The 18196-nt window shown below is 57.0% G+C and overlaps 1 protein-coding gene across 2 annotated transcripts; it reads left to right on the top strand.

Moving 5' to 3' along the window:
* Positions 1-1980: 1980 nt before the first annotated feature.
* Positions 1981-17545, top strand: P2RX1 (purinergic receptor P2X 1). 2 transcript variants are annotated; one of them, XM_054210099.1, is made up of 14 exons: positions 1981-2208; positions 4629-4853; positions 8185-8332; positions 8858-8929; positions 9388-9457; positions 9980-10076; positions 10429-10509; positions 12084-12225; positions 13233-13363; positions 14042-14132; positions 14789-14854; positions 15509-15601; positions 16139-16186; positions 17207-17545. In XM_054210099.1, the coding sequence occupies exons 1-13, from the start codon at positions 2165-2167 to the stop codon at positions 16181-16183; spliced, it is 1305 nt and encodes a 434-aa protein (XP_054066074.1). In that variant the 5' UTR covers positions 1981-2164; the 3' UTR covers positions 16184-16186; positions 17207-17545. The 2 variants fall into 2 exon arrangements, with proteins under 2 accessions (XP_054066074.1, XP_054066073.1); XM_054210098.1 differs by lacking the exon at positions 17207-17545 and adding an exon at positions 16480-16954 and having other exon boundaries at positions 1984-2208.
* Positions 17546-18196: the final 651 nt, after the last annotated feature.

Below are 18196 nucleotides of genomic sequence, written 5' to 3'. Positions count from 1 at the left end.
GGAGGTCTCCTCTGGAGAACTGGTCCTCCAGCATTGCACAGGAGGGCCACCACCGCCGTGGCTGGAGGTGACCCTCAAGCCAGTCCCCTGTAGCAGCCACCCCCGAGGATGCAGCGCTGTGTCAGCACATAGCGGTGAAGGCAAAGAAAACCCCCCAAATTCCCCACCTGATGTTGCATCGGTCCCTGGACCACTGGGGACCATCACCGCTCTGGGGCTGTGCGTGTCTTTCAGAGGCATGATTGAGAAAACAGGTCTTACCGCCCCCAAAAAAACGCTGAGGGTCCCTGCACCCCATGGCAAGCATTGGGCCGCCCCAGGGGGTGTGCGTGCCACGCTCCCAGCGGCTGCGATGGGCACAGGGGCACTGAGGCCCTTCGGTACCCCCGGCCGCTCGGGTTCCTGTGTTTGCTTTGGCGTTGGCTAAACCAGCGCCGAGGTATTTCCAGGGCGACGTGTTGCCGCAGCAACCGGGGATGGAAATGCCGCTTCTGTGGGGCGAGTACCACCAAAAACATCTGTCTGCGCCGGGGCGTCGCAGCGCGGGACGGGCACGGAGCGGAGCCAGCCCTGCTGGGAAGGGGCGAAGAGAGGTCAAGGACAAGTTTAAAATTGGAAAGAAAACTGAACATGCCGTTTCGTAGGACCTTGCTTGCTCTCATCTGCCAATTTTTTTTCCACCACCCCCACCCTTCCTACGGCCAGCGGGGTGGCGTGAGCATCTCCTCTGGCTGGTAGGGGACAAAGGGGTCCGTGGTGGCCAAAATTTCTGAGGACAGCCAACTTGCAGGGGCTCTTCCTGGCAACTTCGGCCACCGCAGGTCCCCTTTTCACACGCCGTCATATTTTAAATGTACTTGCCACTGTGTTATTCCTCCCCATCCCCAGATTTGCAGCGTGCCGCGCATTTTTGTGCTGAAATTCAGAGCTCCATGCTGAAAGCTGCCAAGTGTGAGTCTGGATTGTGTAATGAGCTTCATCTATTATTTATATTTTTTTTCCCCCGAGAAGTTTTTGGAAAAGCAATGTCTGAGAGCCTGGAAAGACCTGGTAGCTCTTATGCCTACCACAACGTTGCCTTCCTGGGTGTGGGTGGGCTCAAGCCCCGTACAAAGGCTTTCAGAGCCCCCTCTTTATGCCCCAGCAGCTTCTCCATCCTCCAGGCCCGTGTCCCAGCTCGAAGAAAGGATGCATTCACGTTTCCAAATGTCTCCCTTAAAAATACCATTTTTTGCATTTTTCTCTTGACAGCCCCAAGCAGAGGTTGAGTTTGTTTAATGGCTAGGGGAAGGAGTTGCTTTCACAGCCACGGACTCGGTCCGGTGCTAAGCCCATGGCAGCGCTGCTGGGGATGCCGTCGGTGGGTCACCAGCCCTCGATGCCCCCGGCGTCTGACCCAGCTGGAGCTGAAGGAGATGCTGGATGAGGCCAAGCCTGGTGTTGGGGACCGGGCAATGAGCCAGGAGAGCATTTGGGCAATCTGCTGCTGGGGCTTTGCATCCCCAAACACTAACCCAGGGACTTTACTGCTGCATTTGCTACTTCCATTTCCACCTCCCGTGGGCAGTGGAGCTAGATGGGCTCATTTTCCTTCTCTTTCCCTGGTTTTGCCCTCTGTGTCCCCGTGCTGTCCTGCTCCTGTGCTGCTTGGTCCCACGTTTGCGTGCTGCTGGGGTCAAGCCCAGCTCAGCACTTTCTGTGCCCAGGGCCACCCCGGCCTCGGTGCCCAGGACCGGCTGCAGCTGAGCTCAAGCCGCCGCCGCTCCTCCAGCGGCATCCGCAGCCCTTGCGCCTCGTCACCCCGGCAGAGCACCCCCGGGCCTCCCACCCGCTCGGCTTGAGAGTGGCTGAGAGACGCAGAAGTTGTTTGGAGGAAATGACTGTGAGCGTATCGACAGCATCGTATGAGTTTGAGTCTGCAGGAGCCCAAGATAAGAACAACCCCAAGGCCATGGCTGCTGTGCAGCGGGTCGTGGGCACCCCTCTGGGCTGCACCTTACGCAGTAGGCTTATAAAACCCTCTTTCCACTAATTTATTTTTATTTTTCATTTAGGCATTACAGTAGTATATCATCACAGCAGATTGTCGCAAACAGAAAGCAAACCCTGACCTCGCATCAGGACAGCCCAGCTCCGGAGCCGCGGCAGAAAGCACCCCAGCCCCATGAACTCAGCATCTCCCGGCAGGCAGCCGCCCTCTCTGGGCAGGTAATTTAACAGCTCGGCAGCCCGAGCAGAGCCCTTCCCCGGGACAGCCACCTGGCAGAGGCGGGGAGGTGTGTCGGCAGCTCCCGCAGGTTATCACCAGGAGAAGCATCGCTGCAAACAGGGGTGTGCGGGATGCGGCCCCGGCGGGCAGGCGGCCACGCCGGCCAGCTGGCACCGCTCGCACACCCACCTCCCTGTTGTGGGGCAGGTAGCTTAGCGATGCCACCCCAGACCTACTAAATTCCCTATCATAAAGTAATTTAAAGAGTGGCAAGCCAAGGGATGGCACGCGCATGGGAAAGCTGTGAGTGACAGTGGCGTGACAGCCCGTGAAGCTTTAGGCTATGACTTTTTCTGAACAATTAGATGTCATGGCCAAGAGGGCGCCCGTGCTGGGTGCTGCTGGCAGCCTGGACGCGGCAGGAGGAGACCCAGGCCCCATGGATGGTCCCATGCTGGGGTCCCCCGCTCCCTGCATCACCCCGGCCGCATCCACGGGGTCCAGCCCCACTCGCCATCTGCAACGTGGCTCCAAGAGATACTAAAATGGGAGATGCATATTATCTCCCAATGGAAAGTATTTTAGCTAAAGCCATGCTATAACCATTTTATTGACTTCCAAGTACCAGAGAGAAGGTTAGAAGTGACTCTTTTACAAGTCATTTTGCTGTTAAATTTAGCTGTCCTATTTTCATTATCCCCATGGCTTTGGCAAGGGTGAGCAGCCTTCCCTAAAAGGCCTCGTTTCATACAGTAAGTTATTTGCCTCTCTCCTGACAGATATCTAAGCTTATAAGGTTTGTCTGCTCTGCTTAATAGCGGTATCAGCCTTCAATCTTATATGATTAGCATCAGCATTTTGTATTTGCTTTTAGCTCCCCGGCTGACAGCTTTCCATGTTGCTGAGGACTGGGGCGTTGGGATGGTGTCGTGTCACTTGTAACGTGGGATCATCTGATTTTGATTCCCAAGGTCCGTGGTATGCCCAAACGATTTGGATAAGCAGTTCATCTGCTTTTTTTCCCCTGTTTTCCCTATTGCCCAGCAAAGATAATCAATTTGTTCCACTCGGTTCGCGGTTGTCAGGTCTGTAAAGTACTGAGTTGACAGGTCAACACGATGCCAAGTGATGGGCAACTGCAGATGAAAGGTGATGATGTTAAAAGAAATGTTCCAGAAAGGAAAGATTTATCCCAGCAGGTTAAACTTTTCCATCTTTCCAAAAACATCTTCCCCTGCAGAGAGGGACCTTGTCCAGCCTCAGTGGCCTTGGGCAGCCAGCGCCTCCTTCAAGGTCACGGGAGGCTGCGGATGAACTGGGGCTCATGGGATGGAGCCCATCCTGGCAGGGAGTCCTGAACCTGACGAGATGTGGGTTTTTTGGGGAAATATCATCTGTTTCCCCCAGAAACAATCCTGCTCAGCCCCAGTGCTCCCCAGCAAAGAGCTCACCCCCGTGGGGCTGTGCCCTGGGGGTTTCCTGGTGGGACGCAGTGTGGGTACAGGGTTCCCCATCCACAGCCTCTGCGCTTTCCCCAGCGGGGGAGACAAAACCCCCACTAAAGCTTCCCACTGCAATGATACTGTCCCCCAAATTTCAGTCTGGCACGTACAAATCCAGCCCCTTTCTCAGTGATCTTCACTTTAAGCGGTGCCTGCGCCACCCGGCCGAGCATCCCTCGCTGTGACCCAGGCTAGCGCTCACGGCCGTGCCTTTCAGGAAATGCTGGAAATGCTGAAAATGCTTCAAAACGCGCCCAGCCCGGCCCCGTGCAAGCGCTGGGAACCAGCCAAGCCCCAGCTGGGCGGCCTCACGGCGGGAGGGGGCCAAGCCGGGCGCCCGGCTGCCCTGTGGGTCGGCTCCGAGTGGCTGGGCTGGGGCTTCGGTGCCCCCAACCTCCCCTTTCCTGACCCTTTTCCCTGGGGCAGCTTTTGGGGGGACAGAGCAGGACGTGGGTTGGGGACAGAAACGGGAGACCCGCAGCCTGAGGTGGCTGTTGGGGCACAAAAGATGATACCCTAACCCCAGTTCCGAAAATCCTCTCCTGGGGCCCCCACCATCTCCTCCATCCCACTGTTGCCCACAGGGATGCCTCGTGGTCCCTGCTGGTCCCAAGTGGCTCCCGCAGCCTCTCTGTCCCCGGGGAGGGCCCCTGCCCAGGCGAGGGTGCATCCCCCACGGGTGGGCGGCTCTGTGCCGGTGGCACGTGGGCTCGGCAGCGGGGTGGCCCTGCACCCTCCCGCACCCCGTCCCACCCCCGGACCATGTAGGGCACCGTCTGCTCCCAGCCCAGGGCTTATAGGAAGAGGAAACCCCGTCCCCGCGCAGAGGAGGAAACCCGACAGCCCAGATGTGCACAGAGCAACGCAGATAGCATTTTTATTATTAATTTTTCCCCCTCCCTCCTCTCTGCAAACAGAGGAGTTGCTGGAGCGGAGGCGGGCACGGCCCGACCCACGGCACAGCTGGCGAGCGGCGGGAGGCTGCGGCACAGCCCTGGCGCAGCCATGGGGCAGAAGTGCATGGAGAAGGTGTCCTCCTTCCTCTTCGAGTATGACACCCCCAGGATGGTGCTGGTGAGGAACAAGAAGGTGGGACTGACCTTCCGGCTGATCCAGCTCATCGTCCTGGCGTACATCATCGGGTAAGGCTCCCCGGCGCCTGCTTTCCACCGAGTTAATGCTTTGCCACCAGGTTAAAATGCAACAGAGACAAAGGGGCTCATACATCCTGTATCCCAATTTGTGGGGGGGTTATTGCTCATGGCATCCCATTCCCTGGCTGTGGCTATTCCTCTGCTGCCCAGTGTCCCACCGTGGGTCTTCTAGACAGCCACGCCGTCCCCGTGTCCTCCCCAGAAGCTGCTGCCTGTGCGGCTCGAGGCTCATCCCTGCCCAGCCCCGCTCCGCGCGCCGGGGCCCTGGCTCCTCGCCGAGACGCTTCCAAACCCCGCTCGAGCTGCTGGACGGTGGCCTGAGAATCTGTTGTTATTTTTATTTGCATTTACATTAATGAAGAGGCAGCTGGGGCCAGTGCGGTGATTTGTGAGACCCAAGCGGCTCGAGACAGGGCCATAAATCTCCCCGTCCGCCGCTCTGCTGGGGAGGCAGAGCCAGCCCAGCGGCTGGGGCCGGGATGGAGCCTGGCTCCAAATCCCTGCTTTGCTTTTCTTTTGGGAGGCAGCTCCCAGAGCAGCCGCGGTGCAAGAGCAGCTGCTTAAAAAGGCAGGGAGCGGAGCAGGCGGGCTCGGGATGCGTGTCCTTGGGTGCCCTGGGACTGCTGCTCCTGCCACGGCCATTCGGTCCCTGTCCCCTCGGCGTGGGACGATGTGCTGTGCTATGGGATGTGACCGTCGATAACAGTGACAAAAAAATCTTTGGTGTGTCCCTATGGCTGCTGTGGGCTCAGCCCTCAAGAGAGAGAAAGCAGCACGCTTCCATCGGGAAGGAGGTTGGCAGGGAGAGGGCGTGTCTGGCCACGAACTGGAAAAAAATTGGGTATTTTGGGGGTGCAGGGCACCTAGTGCAGCCCAAAGGAGAGGCAGCAGCCCCCAGGGCTCACTGCACGTGAGTAGCTGCGGGGAGCAGCGATGCCCATCCCGGCTTTTAGCCCAGATGCCCTGGAAAGGGGGAAAAGCTTCCCAGGGGATTGTCGTGGGACCCCCCGCGTGGCTCCCACCCTGCTCACCGGCGCTTTGGCTCACAAGGGTGATCTTCATCCCAAACTGCTGCTGAGCCAAGGTCTCAAGGCTGCTGCATTGCGAAGGGTTTTGCACTGGCCCGGACTGGTGTTACTGGGAGCAGTGGTGTTTCTCCTAAGGGCTGAGGCCGTGAAGCCCCCGGGCTCCAGCAAACCCGGCCGGGGCAGCTCCTGCGGATGGGGAACCGGCAGAGGTGGTTGCTCAAAGCGCGGCTTCCTAAGGAAATGTGGCTTAAGCAACCCAGCTAAAACGGGACGGGCAGCCGGGAGGGGGCACAAAGAGCACCAGCTTGGGGGTGACAGCCAGGGGCAGGGGCAGAGGGGAGCAGGTTGGCACAAAGTTGCTGTTAATTCCTAAGTTTTTGCGGTTTTGGTGGGGTCGGGCTGTGAGCGCGGCTGCCCGTAGCCCCACCGGCCATTGGCATCCCCTCGCTGCCTGCACGCTGCCGCCGGTTCCCTGCCTGCGCCGAGCCGCGATGCTTGAGATTTTCTCTTCTCTGAAAGCAAGTGTGGCAGGCAGATATTTATTTATTTACAAATACCCCGGCTTTGGTTCCCCTTGGGATGCTCGTGGGGATGTGTGCCGATGCATGGCGGTGCCGGAGGGATGCGTGACAGTGCCACCAGCGCAGAGGAGGGACCTGGGGCTGACCCCGCCGAGAGCTCTGGCGTTACCCTTGGGGAGCAGCTCTTCTCTCTGCTCATACGCTGAGATAAGGTGTTATCGCTGCTGGCCAGGCGATGCCAGGAGCTCCCCGGCTGGACATCGCTTTCTGGCTTTCGTTTCCCGAAAACCTCGCACGCGAGGAGGCTGCGGGCTGAGCCACAGGATGCAGCCGGCGAGGGAAGAGGGCTTGGTGACTCTGCCACATCGGGAAGTGACACCAGGGGACTTTCACCACCTGGGCAGGGCTTGATGCGGCATTTACAACACAATGGGGAAATGACACCTTGTTTGCCGTGACCACGGCTCGGCGGCGGGGTCGGGGCCTCATCCTGCCCTGCCCTGGGGAGGCTGTGTCACAGTGGGGTGACCGCAGCCACCTCTGCCAGGGAGGGATGAGGTGGCAGCGGCAGAGGCTGCGCTGGAGGCAGATTTAGGGAAACACTGCACCATGGTTCTGCCCAGCCCGCAGCCTCGAGGGCATCGGGGAAGCTAACCAGTGTAACCAGTGTAACCCAGTGTGGCCCTCTGCCTTGGAGGAGTTGGAGCTGGGGGTCCCAGCTGGGGTGGCAGCGGTGCTCCCATCCCCAGGTACTGGAGCAGATGCCACCCCTGAGGTCCCCTCACCCCCTCTCCCGGGATGCTGATGGGGCTGCAAGCCAACAAGCGCTGTCCCCAAGAGGTCCGGCATCCAAGAGGTAGGGCAGATCCCTGGGCAGCACCTGGGGTTGCCCCATTTTCCCCCACACCCATCGGTCAGGTGCCCGCGGACGGGCTGGCACGCCGGGCGGGTGTCACGGGCTGTCCCATGGGGAACACGCTGCCTCTGTCGCGGCCAGCGGGACCGGTGCCCGTGGCGGCGGGGACAAAGACCAGATCACTCCTTTTTTAGCGCCGGGAACGGTCCGCGCCGCCAGGAGCGCTACCCGAAATGGTTGCTTGCCCATGTTTATAGCCTCCCTGAGTCAGAGTCAATCCAGCGGCAGCTTGTTTATGCTATAGGTTAAATAGTGTCAGGAGCCGGCCCTAATGGCTGAGCGATGGGCTGGGAAACACAGGGACAGCCCCGTGCTGGCCACAGCAGTGTCCCCAACCCTGCTCCCACAGCCCACTTGCACCCAGGGCCATGACTCCGTGGTTGCCTTTGCTGGATGGGGAACGGTGGCCCTGGACATGAGCTGTGTCCAGACTTATCCCTGTCTTGGCCCTGGAGGCACTGATTTTTGGAGAGTGCCTACGACGTGGATCAGGAGGGTCCAGGTGGGTCACCGAGCCCAGCAAGCTGCAAACCCACCATAGGCTTTAATCGCAACTGGACGATGGCAACCCTGCTCCACCAGCCTTCACACACCCTCAACCATAAAATGTGTCCCAGTCCCCAAAATAAATCGTCCCACTGGGAAAGTCAGGTCCTGCAGCTACCGCTTGCCTCAGGCAAAAGGTGGGAGAGCTCAGCAACACATCCCTCATCCAGCTGGAGGGAATTTGGCAAATAAACCCCCAGGTGAGACTTGGTAGAAGAAGCCCCAGTCCACAGTGATGTGCTGGGTCTTCGGCCTCCTGCAGATAAATGCCGGTGGCCACGCTCACCCCACCGTCTTTCCCTATCCAGGTGGGTTTTCCTCTATGAGAAGGGCTACCAGTCTCAGGACAGCATCGTCAGCTCGGTCTCAGTGAAGCTGAAAGGCTTGACACTGACCAACGAGAGTGTCATGGGCCCTCACATCTGGGATGTGGTGGATTATGTTTTCCCAGCCCAGGTAAGGAGGCAGGGTGGGTTGGGGGGGGTTGCTTTTGTCCTGACAGCTGCTTTTCCCCACGTGCCGAGGCGCAGATGGGCTCCTCAGTGTAGGCTTTCCATGGGCTAACCATGCATGGTGTCCCTGTGGTGGAAAGCAGATTGTTCCCACCACAAACCTCTGCCCACATATCACCCCTGAGGAGCATTTGGTGCTTGGGTCCCACCATGATTGATGGCGTATCTTTGAGGCTGCCTCCAAAAAGATCAAGGCTCCTCCAGTGCCTCCAGACGATCTTGGGCAGCAAGAGGGGTCCTCTACTGTCCCTGGGGCTGGTGGCACTGCAGCTCCCCAGGGCCACCACCAGCTTCCCGAGCTGCGATGGAGGAGGGTGGAGGACCCAAGGTTAGGGAGAAAAGTCCTGTCTGCCTGGACGTGTCCTGGTGGTTTGGGTGTCCTACCCCTTGCCCCAGGGAGAGGCTCCTCACGGAGACTCCATCAGAAAACGCCGTGCCGGCTGTGAGCTCGTTGGCTGTGTCTCCACAGGGGGACAGCTCGTTCGTGGTGATGACCAACTTCATTGTCACCCCTGGACAGAAACAAGGAACCTGCCCAGAGGTAAACGCACTGGCTTCCTTCAGCGGCCTCAGCTTCTGTAATGTAGGGGGTTGTGGTGGTGGCACTGGGGAAGGAGTTTTCCTGACACTGAGGGGTTTAGTAAAAGCCTGAGCCTGGCCCCATAGTATCGTTCCTGGCTGGCGAGCGCTATGTGGAGGCTTTTATTCTGCTGAAAAACGGCCAGCATCTATTTAAATTTTCTTCCCTTTGAGATGATCAAGCAGAGCAGACTGGAGGCTTAAATAAAAGCTTCTGCCCAGGATTTAAAAAAGAAATTGCCCCTTTTTCCTGCTTAATCTGGACCTCCTTGGTTGGGGAGTGGTGCACAGACGAGGTGCTGGCTGCAGCCGGGTGGCGTTTCCCACAAGGAAAAGGCTGCCTGGGGAGGCAGGAGGGACAGAGGGACGGGAAGCGCAGGGTGAGATGCTGAGAGGCGGCTGCCTGCTTTCTCCAAACAGCTGCCGGACGCCGGGCCCTGCTCACGGGACTCCGACTGCAGCAAAGGGAAATACAGCCGCCAAGGACAAGGTACGGCACGCGGCCCCGAGGCTCCGGCACCGGCGTTTCTGGTGAGACACGCCGAGCACAGCGTACTCCGGTGAAGCCGAGTGGCTGGGGAGTCTGGCAGGGGACCTGCTCCGGACCAGCAGCCCGTGGGGTTTGGGGAAAGCCGGTGAGGTCCCACCTGGGCTGGTCCTGCTTTCCTCTTCTGAAAGGTATCTGAGCTGTAAACAGCTCTGCCAACAAAAGGTTAATCAAGACTAAACCATTTCCCCCGAGCTGCTATCCTTCTCTCAGCTCGGACTTTTTCTGAGGTGTGTTTTTAGCGAGAAAAATGCCCAGCTGCTCCCCTGTACAACAGTGCAAGAGAAACCGCTGAGAGGCCACAGTCAATTCCCCTTTTTCTAAAGGGGCACCAAAGCCCTGAGTATTTTGTGCCTCGGATGTCTATGGTGGGGCTGAAGCTCCAACCAGATCCCATCTGTCCCAGTGTGAGGCTGGGATTTCCCAGTATCCAGGGGTGCGAGCATCCTTCTCTCCTCCCCACAGGGCTCATGACGGGCAAGTGTGTGCATTTCAACAGCTCTGTGAAGACCTGCGAGATCTTTGGCTGGTGCCCCGTTGAAGTTGATGACCATGTTCCCAGGTAAGAATGATGTTGTTGCCCCCTTTTCCACCCCTGATATGGGTCCACCAAGGAGCCCAAGGAAGCATGCAGGTCCTTGAGCTCTCTTCCAGCCACCTCACTGTGCTTTTAGGGTTTCTTAACTGAAATCCCAGCACCTAACTCCTTCTCTGTCCCCTAACAGGCACTTCCATCCTTCCCTGGGGCTTTTCTCAACCTTGTTGGCATCTTTCACTTAGAAAGGGAAGGGATGAGATCACCAGTTTTTCTGGCTCCTGCTCATCCCAGTTTGGACGAACCTCCACCAAATGGGGCTTGCCCTGGAGGCCGGAGGGCTGAGTGATGGACGCGTGTCAACGCTTGTGTTTTTCAGCCCTGCCCTGCTGTCAGAAGCGGAGAAGTTCACCATGTTCATCAAGAACAGCATCACCTTCCCCAGGTTCAAGGTGTCCAGGTAAGGGGAGGTCCCGGGGGGGGATGGATTCTGCTCGGTTCCCCCAGCCGTGTCCCTCAGGGGAAACCGTGTGTGTACCTGGATGCTTGATGTAGAGGATGCCGTCCCTCACCAGCGAGCCCAGGACTACGCTAACTGCTGCGCTGATCCCCAGGTTAGCTGACAGGAACTGAGGCATTCCCCCCCCAGATCTGTCCCACCTCAGCTGGTAGCTCTGGTTACAGGAGAGAAATTCTCTGGAGTTAATGTCTCCTGAGTTACCCTCGCACGGTGCACACGAAAATACAGTTTCTCTGATTCTTCATTTTTCCTTTCCTTTTTCCACCCTGAAGATAACAGTAAAATACTACATGGCACAGTGGGGTACGAGCAGCCGGGACAAGCCTGGTGCCCAAAAATGAGCAGAAGCCCCTCTTAACATCACGGTTCCCACCTGTTTCTGCAATGGGTTATAGGGGCAGCCCCCTCCAGGCAGAAGCAGTGCCGCCGGCTGAAGGTGCACACATAAGAGGGTTTGTGATGACACCGATTATGTATCTGATTTGGAACAAATTAACAGAAGCTATTCGTGCTGATAGACGGCGGCTTCTCCTCTCTAAGCCCATCGCGCCCCTGCGCTGTAGCCAAGGTTAAATGCCCTGGCAAAGTCTCGAGCCGACCTCACGCCGCACCCCGAGAGGTGGCTGGGAGAGGGGATCCCCCACTGGCAGCGAGGAGAGGTGACAACCTGAGCGAGGGGACACGGTGGGGCAGCGCAGGTCCTGGAGGTGAGGGCGGCCGGGCTGGCTGCCGTCGCAGGGGCTGAGACGCAGCCATGGGGTCATGGGGAAACTTCCTGCCTTTGATCACTGCCGCTGACTAACTGCTGACATAAACGATGGGACGGGGTTGAGCAAGGCGCAAGTCTTACAAAACCATCTGTGTCGGGGAGGCTTCACAGAAAGACTATTTTTAGGCAAAAGAGCAGAGCGGGGTGGAAGGCAAGACGTTGTCCTTTCGTTTTCACCCTTTCTGGAGGAGAAAGCAAAATCCAGCTAAACGTAAAAGCTGTGGGATGCACTGTCCGTGAGCTTTCCTAGATGAAAACTGTTGGTGCACGGAGGATTGCATGGCAGAGCCCGTGGATGAGCTGACGTGCGAAGGGTAGAGGCAGCTGGGTGGGATGGTGGAGGCCACGGGGGGGTTTGCAAAGCCGAGGAATGGAGAGAGGGGGCTGCTAGAAGAGGTGAGGACAGGCAGACGTGTGCTGGGTTTGGGCAGCGGGCACAGCATCAGACCCAAAGCAGAGGTGGAGAACACTTGCAGGAAAGAAAACAGCAGAGAGGCTTTCTCTGTAGGAGAAGGTTCTGGGGAAATGAGTTGCTGATGGGGTGGGAGAAACCAGGCATGGCTGGGGCAAGGGGCCCGGTCTCCATGTGTGGGGCCTGATGAGCATGTCGGGGAGGAGGACGAGGCCCTGAGCTTTGACATGACCCGGCTTTGAGCAATAGGTTGGTCCAGGGACCTCCAGAGGTCCTTTCCCACAAAAAGTTTTGGGTTATTCAGACTCTTTCTCCCTCGCTTTTCATTCACAGGCGCAACCTGGTTGAGAGCGTTACCAAACAGTACCTGAAGAAATGCACCTATCACAAAGTCACCGATTCCTTGTGCCCTGTGTTTGACCTGGGATACATAGTGAAGGAATCCGGTCAGAATTTTACCATGTTGGCTGTTAAGGTACTTAAATTTCAAACGTTTCTTGCTGACCTGGGGAGGGGGACACCGACAGAGCAATCAGCCCCAGGCTGTTGAGACATGAGGGATCTGTTTTCTCAAGGACTCGCAAGGCAGTGTCAGAATTAGCTCTTAAAGATTATGAATCCCCTTGGACATGGGCTAATAGTTAAGCCTTTCTTGGAAACTCCCCTGTAAGATTGACAAGATTTGACCTGCTGGAAGTAAATCCAGGGTTCCGTTTGTCTTAATTTGTGCAGTGAATAACTAGTGCTGTGTGGCCAAATCCCGTCCGATTGAGCTCGGAAACCTTGGCCGGACGGTCAAACGTTGGTCACTGCACAATGCAAAATGCAGCCTCTTCCCCCGGCTGAGAGATGCAGCCTTGCCCTTCGCTTCCCAGGGTGGTGTGCAAGAGTATCCGCCACTGCTGCACTGCAGAGCCTTAACCAGGCATTAAATTAAATCAGAGGCTTGCGTATATTAAAGGTGCTAAAAGATGAGCTCAAGAGGGACCGCTTCATTTCCTAGCAGGTGGCCACTTCTCTTAGAGGAGGTTTGCTTCTGATCTTCATGGGTTCGTTTCACTGTCCTCTATGACCGTCTTAAATTGCCTTTGATTTTCCCTGTGACGTTAATGGTTTGATGGCAGGGTTAAGCCACAGGAAAGGCGAATCTCATGGGCAAAATTAGCTAAGCGAAGTCAAGAAACAAGTCCTGTTTCTCAGGACCATACCTTGGGCATGGGGTGCTGATCCGGAACAAGAGGGCATGAATTTAGCTGTGTATCCAGCACTTAGAGCAGCAGCGAGCACGTCCGCGTGGGGTGATGTATCGGGCACAAAGCCGAGGCTGTGCAGGGGGGCTGAGGCAGCGGTGGAGTCCATGTACCCTGGAGAGCCAGGACACCTCATAGCATCGAGAAAGGCCACGTATGAGGAGGGAAAGCGTTTCTCCGTGCGGGCCAGGTCCAAGCAGGGGCAACCTCGTGACTCCCCTCTCGGCTGCAGGGCGGAGTGGTGGGCATCACCATAGACTGGAACTGCGACCTCGACTGGCCCGTCCGCTACTGCAAACCCATTTACCAGTTCCACGGCCTTTACAATGACGACAGTAACGTTTCACCGGGCTTCAACTTCAGGTAAGGAGACCCCTGTTAATTCTCCAGGCAGAATTCAGAGGTGACATCTTTCAGGATCCCACAGCACTCAAGGGACGGTGAAAGATCAGGGACTGTTCTCCAAAATACTCGCTACCTTTGCAGTGCCAGACAGCAGTGCTCTCTTCAGCATGGCATGAGAAAAGTGATAACCCATCCTTTGACCTCAAAATTACCCCGTTGCCGTTCCCTGTACATGTCCTCCCCCTTGCAGACTCTCCCGCTCAGCTGGGCTCTCGGGAAGCCCCTTCAAAGTCTGGAGATGGTGCATGGCCATCTCGCGTGTTCCCACGCTTCAAAGCGTTCAGCCACAGCGTGACATTTTGGCACGAGCTGCTGCTCTAACTGCTGCTCTGTGCGACGCTCCCACCAGTGCTGCACTAATCCTGTCACACAGCACTTGGGGACATCAGGTATCAGCACGAGCAGGAGCTTTAACTCCAATTTTCAGGCAGGGAAACTGAGGCACAGAGGGGAGAGGTGCCAACAGCCCAGCTCCTTTTGCGGGGGGTTAAGGAGAGGGTCAGGAGCAGGTCCACGACAGCCCAGCCCCAGATCTTTATCCTGCTCCGCAGCCCGCCAAGACCTCGATGCTGTTGGGTTGCAGGGGGCTGTTAGGCAGCCTGGCAGGCCATTAACGCTCACCATCCCATCGGACAGATACGCCAAATACTACAAAGAAGGCGGGATGGACAAGAGGACGCTCTACAAGGTGTTTGGGATCCGGTTCGACATTTTGGTGAATGGCAAGGTAAGGGTGGCCAGGTGCTGGGTTCACCCTCAGATCCCCGGGGTGGCAGTGCCATGCCCTCAGGAAGGGGCTGGGAAAACCAGTGTGAGCGTTTTCCTCGGGTGCTGCCCCGCTCACAGCAGCCCTTGGGAAGTGCCGGGGAAGGGAACATGGAGGGAAAGCCCATTTCACAGGTCACATCTATCGGCTGCAGTTCGGTCAGCAGTTTTGTCCAAAAAAACCCATCATGATGGGCTCGGGGGGGATGACTGTGGAAAGTTAAAACCTTTTGCTGATATTTCTGAAAGCTGAACGCTTGCATTTTTCTATTTTTCTATTCCTACTGAGAGAGAAGGCTCCTTGTGTTCCCACTGGGAGTATTTAAAGGGCATACTTCTCCTGCGCCCCCCTCCTTTTTTTTTTTTTTTAATGAAAAATACAGGAAGCAAAGTGATTTCAGTTTATGTCAGCCTAAAAGCTACCTACCATATTTTTGTTTCACCAATGAGCTTAAAACCGGCTCTTACCCAGCTCCTGTTTCCCTCTGTGCTGTGGCTGTGGTTTGGGTTGCTGCAAGGCGCTTTAGCTGAGCCCCACATACAGCAATGGCACCCCTTCCCCCCCCCCCGCCTCGGGCTGATTGTAACGTATCACCTATTTTCTCCGATTTTCTTCAGGCAGGCAAGTTTGACATCATCCCGACCATGACCACAATCGGCTCTGGAATTGGTATTTTTGGAGTGGTAAGTTCAGATATTTCCAGCTTCTATATGGAGACACTCAAATTATTCTCCTTGCTTGTGGCATCCGTGGGGAAGTGTCCCCGAGCCGCAGGGAAATACTGGTTCCCACTCAGGCAACGGGGAAAGGGGGAAAGGAGGTGCTCTCCTGCCTCGCTAGCGCTGGAAAATAGATTCCTGCCGGCCACTGGCTGATGTGGATTCTGCTAGCGAGAGCTGCTGCCCTGCCGAGCGAGGGGAAGGCAGGCCTCCGTCGCAGAGCCGTGTTTTGGTATCTTGGTAGTTTCAAGTTAAGGCTGGTGTTGAGGGGGTGTTGGGGGTGACGGGCAGTATTTAATGCACGACAAAAAAGAGCATCCTGTTTGGTTATGGTCATTAAAGACCTCAGCATGACCTGAAGGATGTTGCGCTCTGCATATGCCTAAAGTGGAAACACTTCATTTCTGTTGACTTTAATTGCCCGTTATTGGACCCAGAACATGCTACTTCTGACACAAATGGACATCCATGGGCTGTACGCTCTTTAGCAGCTGCCACGTTGTGGGTTGAAGTAGAAGTGACCCTAATTTGCAGGGCAAAGCGGAACAAGCTGGAAGCACAAGGTGGGAGAGGTGAGCTGGGAGGGCAGCCCTAACCCTAACTGCGCTTTAATTTAAGGCTTCTGTCCTCTGCGACCTGCTCCTGCTGCATTTTCTCCAAGGACGGGACTACTACAAGCAAAAGAAATTCAAATATGCTGAACCGGAGCCTGTAAGTAATAGCACGTCCCTCCCCTGCGGAGGCCCTTGCGGGGGTGTGAGGGTGGATGTGTGCGTGGGTAACGATGCTGTAACACAAACAACATTTATATTGAGGAGCGACCAGGCGCCTTCCTGAGCTACTGGGAGTCCTGAGCCCTTGAGACTGTCAGAGACTGGCACCCAAGAATCTCCTCTCCTAAATAACAGAGATCTTCCACGTGACTTACCGTTAATAGCTTTATTCCCTCCCTTTATCCCCAGATCTTCCAATATCTGGTAGCATTCACATTGCTTTAAGGGAAGCAGGGGCAGACCAGTGCTCTAGCAAACTGGAAAATATCCCCTTTTCTGCTTTCTGAGAACATCTCCGTGACCGTGGGATGTTTCATGGCCTTTCCTAGGACACGAAAACAGCTCCCCTCAAATTAGTCTGAAAACATGTGTATACGTTGTGGGTTAGAAATCGCTGTTCAACCACATTTTTCCCTGGCATTGGAAAGGGGCAGGTCTGTAAAAGAATCATTGTTTTCTCTCTTTTAACCCCCAGTCGAAGTCGCACAAGAAGGAAAAGGAGCTGGACAACACGCAGTGAGAGGTGAGTGGCGTTTCCCCAGCGTACGGCTGGCAGCGGCGAGGGCTCTGGGTCTCGGGGCTACCCCAAGGTCCCCGGGAAGGCAGCAGGTCTCCGGGGAAGCCTGGAGGAGATCTGAGCTGTGGGCTGGACTGTCTAACCTGGGCTCGGTGTTTCCCAGGGCAGGCAGATGTTCGGGGGCTGCACTGGGTGCAGGAGTGGGACTGACATCGCATCTCCGATGGCAGCGTTGCTTGAAGAGGGACAGTGGGGGGGCAAGACACCAGAAATCACTGTGCACATCTCTCTCTTGGCAGAATCCACACTGACTGGCAAACCTGCACCCTCTTCCTCCTCCTCCTCTCCTAAATCACCACCGCCATCCCCTGTCACAGCCTGCACCACCCCCAAGGCCAGCGGGAGCAGTGTCCGGCTCATGGGAGTGTGGCTCCCTGCAGCCAGGGCAGGGTCTGGCCGGCCTGGTGCCCTGCCTCTGGTGGGACACGCTGCGATGCTGCGGGTGGGTTAAACTAAGGGACCCTGCTGTGGGGCACTGGGGGCTGCAGGGCTCCCGCTGCACCCTGCCTGGTGTGCCGGGGCCGTGCCGGGGCATCCCAAACCCTGGGGAGAGCATGGCCGCCTCTCCTTCCCCAGCGGCACCCTTGGCCAGTGCCAACCTGAGGCGAGGAGGAGGGAAGGAGAGCTGGCAAGAACCATGCCCAGTCCCTCAGCACGGGAGAAAAATGGCTATTTTGTAAGGATGTATTTTATTAAAAAAAATAAACCTTTAGTTTTTCTACTACATCCCTTTGTGGTGCCCATGCTTGCCCTGGGGCACAGGGTATGCGGTGGTTTTTGGCACTGGGGGGGTGTGTGTGTGTGTTCGTACACGCAAAGTAATTCTGTAAACGGGGCTGGAGCGTGGGGCCTCTGCTGTGGGCTCTGTGCAGGCTCCCCCGGGCTCTCCTCCCCGTGCAGGGCCCCTGGGTCTCCGGCCACGAGCAGGCGTTGTTATCGGGGTTGTCACTTGGGTTTCCTCCTCAGACAGGCTGGCTGGCGCGATGCCGGCCATCAAGAACAGCTTCCTGGTGCCAGCTCTGCTTCCCGCTGCCCGCGACGGTCGGTAGTAGCCGGCCAGAATCAACCTTCTCAGCAGCAGCCTGACAAACCAGCTCTTTGCGCCCAGGAACTAAACCTCCCCTCTCTGATAGAAGATTTGCACAACTCGGCACGTGCGGTTGGAATTCACGAACGGCGCCCAAGCCCCGTGTTACTGCGAGCAGCCCCTGCCCTGTGCTGCTGGCTCCGTGCAGTTCTCCGGGATGCATTAGCATGGACTTTTGGCACGGTCTCTCCCTCAATGTCGTTTTGCAACCCCTGGAGGTAATTTTGCCTTGGTCGCTCCCAAACTGGATCCCGGCTGCTGTGGGGAAGTCGGTAAAGATGCTACAGGGATCGCTCTGGCTGTGGCTGTCATGGCGCTGAGGGCGGTGGGGGGCGTGAGCCAGCAGCCTGCAGGAGGGACAGACCGCGCTGGGCTCGTAGGGACGCAGGGGGACATGCCACAGGCAGTTGCAGGTGATACTTGGTCATAAACTCAACAAACATTTCAAGCCAATCTCCCTGTGGGGAGATTATTTGCTCTCCCTGTGGGGAGAAGGATGCCTCATCTTTCACAGGCAGCGGGGGCGGGTTTGAGATTATCCATTTGGTAGCTTTTTCACCCTTTCTCATGATCATAGAGCGGTTTGGTTGGAAGGGACCTTCAAGGCCACCCAGTGCCACCCCCTGCCCTGGGCAGGGACACCTCCCACCAGCCCAGGTTGCTCCAAGCCCCGTCCAACCTGGCCTTGAACCCCTCCAGGGATGGGGCAGCCACAGCTTCTCTGGGCACCCTGGGCCAGGGGCTCACCTTCCTTTAGGGACTGGAAGGGGCTGGAAGGTCTCCCCGGAGCCTTCTCTTCTCCAGGCTGAACCCCCCCAGCTCTCTCAGCCTGTCCCCACAGCAGAGGGGCTCCAGCCCTCCCAGCATCT

This window comes from Rissa tridactyla, chromosome 7, assembly GCF_028500815.1.
Source record: "Rissa tridactyla isolate bRisTri1 chromosome 7, bRisTri1.patW.cur.20221130, whole genome shotgun sequence".
In the NCBI taxonomy this organism is placed as follows: Eukaryota; Metazoa; Chordata; class Aves; order Charadriiformes; family Laridae; genus Rissa; species Rissa tridactyla.
The sequence above is the reverse complement of the archived record's forward strand: the minus strand, read 5'-3'. Positions and strand labels throughout refer to the sequence as shown.

Excerpts from the sequence above, each read along its gene's own strand:
- P2RX1 (XM_054210099.1), top strand. The coding sequence starts at position 2,165 with ATGAACTCAGCATCTCCCGGCAGGCAGCCGCCCTCTCTGGGCAG. Across the intron at positions 8,930-9,387 it reads AACAAGGAACCTGCCCAGAG|CTGCCGGACGCCGGGCCCTG; the intron begins GTAAACGCACTG and ends TTCTCCAAACAG. Across the intron at positions 9,458-9,979 it reads ATACAGCCGCCAAGGACAAG|GGCTCATGACGGGCAAGTGT; the intron begins GTACGGCACGCG and ends TCCTCCCCACAG.